Source organism: Perkinsus marinus (assembly GCF_000006405.1).
Source record: "Perkinsus marinus ATCC 50983 genomic scaffold scf_1104296958234, whole genome shotgun sequence".
Classification (NCBI taxonomy): Eukaryota; Perkinsozoa; order Perkinsida; family Perkinsidae; genus Perkinsus; species Perkinsus marinus.
Window position 1 is genome coordinate 258,255 of NW_003206847.1, and position 3,335 is coordinate 261,589.

General features: G+C 47.4%; 1 protein-coding gene across 1 annotated transcript; it reads left to right on the top strand.

Moving 5' to 3' along the window:
• Positions 1 to 70: 70 nt before the first annotated feature.
• On the top strand, positions 71 to 1,492 carry Pmar_PMAR006046 (hypothetical protein; the record flags this gene model as incomplete). The annotated part of the gene is made up of 4 exons (XM_002774419.1): positions 71 to 179; positions 261 to 493; positions 540 to 681; positions 736 to 1,492. The coding sequence occupies 4 exons, from the start codon at positions 71 to 73 to the stop codon at positions 783 to 785; spliced, it is 534 nt and encodes a 177-aa protein (XP_002774465.1). The 3' UTR covers positions 786 to 1,492.
• Positions 1,493 to 3,335: the final 1,843 nt, after the last annotated feature.

The window sequence follows — 3,335 nt, forward strand, 5'->3', positions numbered from 1 at the left end:
GTGGGAGGCCCAGGCAGCGGCACAGGACGATGCTGAGCAGAGGCGAGAGACACCTGTCGAAGACTGGTTTATGATGGACACTACTACTGACGAGGATGACGGTGACTGCGATATGATGGATGGTGACAGTGATGATGACGATATCGATCCCGCTGTGCTATATGGTAGTGGGCCTGTCGGTAGTCACACGGTCAGGCAACAGCAGCAGCAGAGTCGAAGACCAGCACCCAATTTCGCACAGAGGAGTTTGGTGGCCTTAGAGTTGGGCAAGAACAGTAATGATCTCTATGAGATGTGCTTGGATAAGCAACTACTGGACGCTTATAACAACGCCGCTGCCAACCATAGAGTTCCCCCTTCACTGGATTCGCCCACTAAGGTGGAGAAGAAGTCTACTACTAAGGGTGTTAAATTTAACACTGGTGGTGCTGTTCGTTTCTTCGACACCGATGCGGAGCTCCAAGACCCGTGCTCATGCGAATTCCCTATACAGGTAGCAGCCTCGTAGAGAGAGGATAATTTTTAGCGGATGGTGTTAGGTGAAAGACTTCGACGGTCAGTCGTGTCATCATGCTAACTACATTGGCATGTCTCGAGCAGCTGCTGCAACAGCGGCAGCCCAACAGGAGCAGCAGCAATATATGAGCACTCTTAGCGACTACAGTTCCGACGAGCTCAAGGGTAATAGTAGTAAAGTCGCCTCGTGAGTCGTCATGACAGTTCCATTGCGCTCAGGTGTAGCATATCAGATGTCGAAGCCTCGAGGAGTCTGGCCTAGACAGTAGCTCCTGTGGGGACACTGTGTGGTATTTGGCGGTATTCGAACCTTGTCGAATGCATGTTACAGTTGAAGTTATTGTTGTTCGAAAATTGAAAAAAAAGGAGTCAAAGTTTGTTTAGCTGAATTGGCGACAATCCCTAATCCTTGGTCGTCCATTGTTTCGACCTATAATGATATTATTTCGCTCTTTAGTAGCTGCTACCATCTTTAGCACGCATTCAGCGGCTGAGGCCGGTATGTGTTGTCGTGAGGTAGCTAATTAAATTAGCACATCAACAGTTCTGCAAATGAGCGGTAGCAGCCCCCGCGCTTTGCCAGTCGCTTTGTCTCCTCAGTGAGGAAGAGAAAAGTCTGGTTAGATACTGTCGTCAATTTTTAGCGAGCCGACTAGTTCGGCGACCCGTAAACTATGTGACTTTCATTATCCTATTATCGTCTATATTCTCCCTTATGTTTACAGTCATCATTCCCATTATTTTGGTGGTCACTCGTCGTCCCTACACCCTATCGCAGCTGGAGTAGTGGACATCTCTCTGCCTCCTATACGTTTACTACTACTAGTGATGACTTGTGTAGCACTACTAGTGTATCATTGCTTCGATATGGTTAGTCAGTGGGGCTCGCGTTCGATCGACGCTGCCTTCTCTACATTGACGGATGATGGCATCAGTGTATGAATAGCGTTTCTGCTTCCGAGCACCCTACCGGTGACGAAGTTTCCAAGATATTGCGGATCATTGATCATTTTGTTGCGTTACATGGTCATTTGGGAGTGCTTCGGTTTTCGACATAGAAGCTCACACTGCTCACTACCGGGAAATGGCAATGTAAACAAATTTCGAGGAGCACTGGATAGCAAAGGACATTATTCTCATGCAGTTGTAAAACGAGAAGTGCTTCATAGCCTGTGAACTCGTGATAGGACTGTGTTTTGTGGTAGTAGACTGTTACTAGCGATCCTGTTGCAACACTCCGCACTGTTACACTAATGTAGAGTACTCAAGTCCTGTTATTGTAGGATGCATGGGCGTTGAGTCACTCGGGACAATGCCTTGGGGACAGATTGAAACAAGATCCTTGATGCGCACCGCGAAGGATTTGTGCGCATGCGTGCAGGGATCTTCCATTCAAAAGTTTCATTATCTATACAGTCTCCTTTTTCATTTACAGTTTTATCTCTACCACCCATTCATTGATTTGTCGCGCTTGTTCTGGATGTTCGTATGCAGTTTAATTTTTCGTGCTCACTCGCGTACCGTGTCATCTATTATGGGTTCCGCTCGTAAAGTTAAGGTTTCGATCCAGTACTGTGGTGGCTGAGGTTACGGCAGGTGAGAGGCAGTTGTGTGTCTGCTGTCCTCCTCATGTCCTCAGGTATTATAATCAAGGGGTGGCGATGTTGAAGGAGAAGCTTGGTGACAAGCAGGATAGTGTCGAGTTCATCCCCAAGAAGGACCCAGGTGAGTCCTACGAGTCTATATGCAACTCTCCTCAGCTCATTTGATGAGCTACCTCTCGTCTGTGTAGGTGTCACTGGAAACTTTGAGGTTGCTGTTGACGGTACTATTGTCCATAGCAAGCAGAACGGCGATGGCTTCCTGCACTCTAATCCGGTACAGCTACATTTCTGCTTGGACCGGACTTATTCAGATTTTGTCTTAGGCGTCATTCGAGAAGGTGGCGTCATCAACTCTGCAATCCCTGGAGGGTTAGGCCTATCTAATCAACCCTTGTCTGATGCCATGCGATGGTGTTGTGTCTGAACGAATGAAGTCGTGTGTTAAAAGCGTCCTTTCGCCTCACATGCACTGATAGCTTCATCACAACGCTGTTCGCATTGACGTCAGTACTCAGTGGCTCATATTTTTTTAAGTGATGATATGTTACTTTCCCGTGCTTGGTTAAGTGGTGTCAATTAGCGATGGAACCACCCGATTGGGGCGTCTCGTTTTCTACTTGGTTTTCCATTTTGCGTTTGTGAGGAATTAGTATTGTACGCTGTGTATGGTATGTGAGGTATCAATGACCCTTTTTTGAAGACCCAGCTTGCTAGTGAACTAATCTCATTGTGCTTTGTTGACTGTCTGTTAGCGATCTCAATGCCTTGGGTATCTCCCGCGGTCGAACACTTCCGGCCAGCTAGGGAGTATCTGAAGGATGTTCTAGGGGAGGAGGATGCAACTGGGGTTAAATACATCGTTGGATGGCAAGCGAACGACGATGTTCAGGGTGAACCCTTTCTATTTCGTTTGATGCGTTGATGAGTCTCCAGATTGCTCGATCAGGCTCCCAAGGACATTTGACTCCATTCGATGAATTCAGTCCAGTAGAAGCTTGGAAGACCGATATGAGCATCTACGAGTTATTCATGTGTAGTGGGTAAGTTGGGGTAGAAGTCATGTTATCCATTGCGGTGATGCTTCAAGCCGAATGGTGTCTTTCCAGATGTAAGCGTCTTGCCTCACCCTCGGAGATAGATGAGGAGGTCGTGAGCTACTACTGTACAAACTGTCTGGAGGTGCTGCCCCAGTCAGCAGTGACCGCACATAAAGGA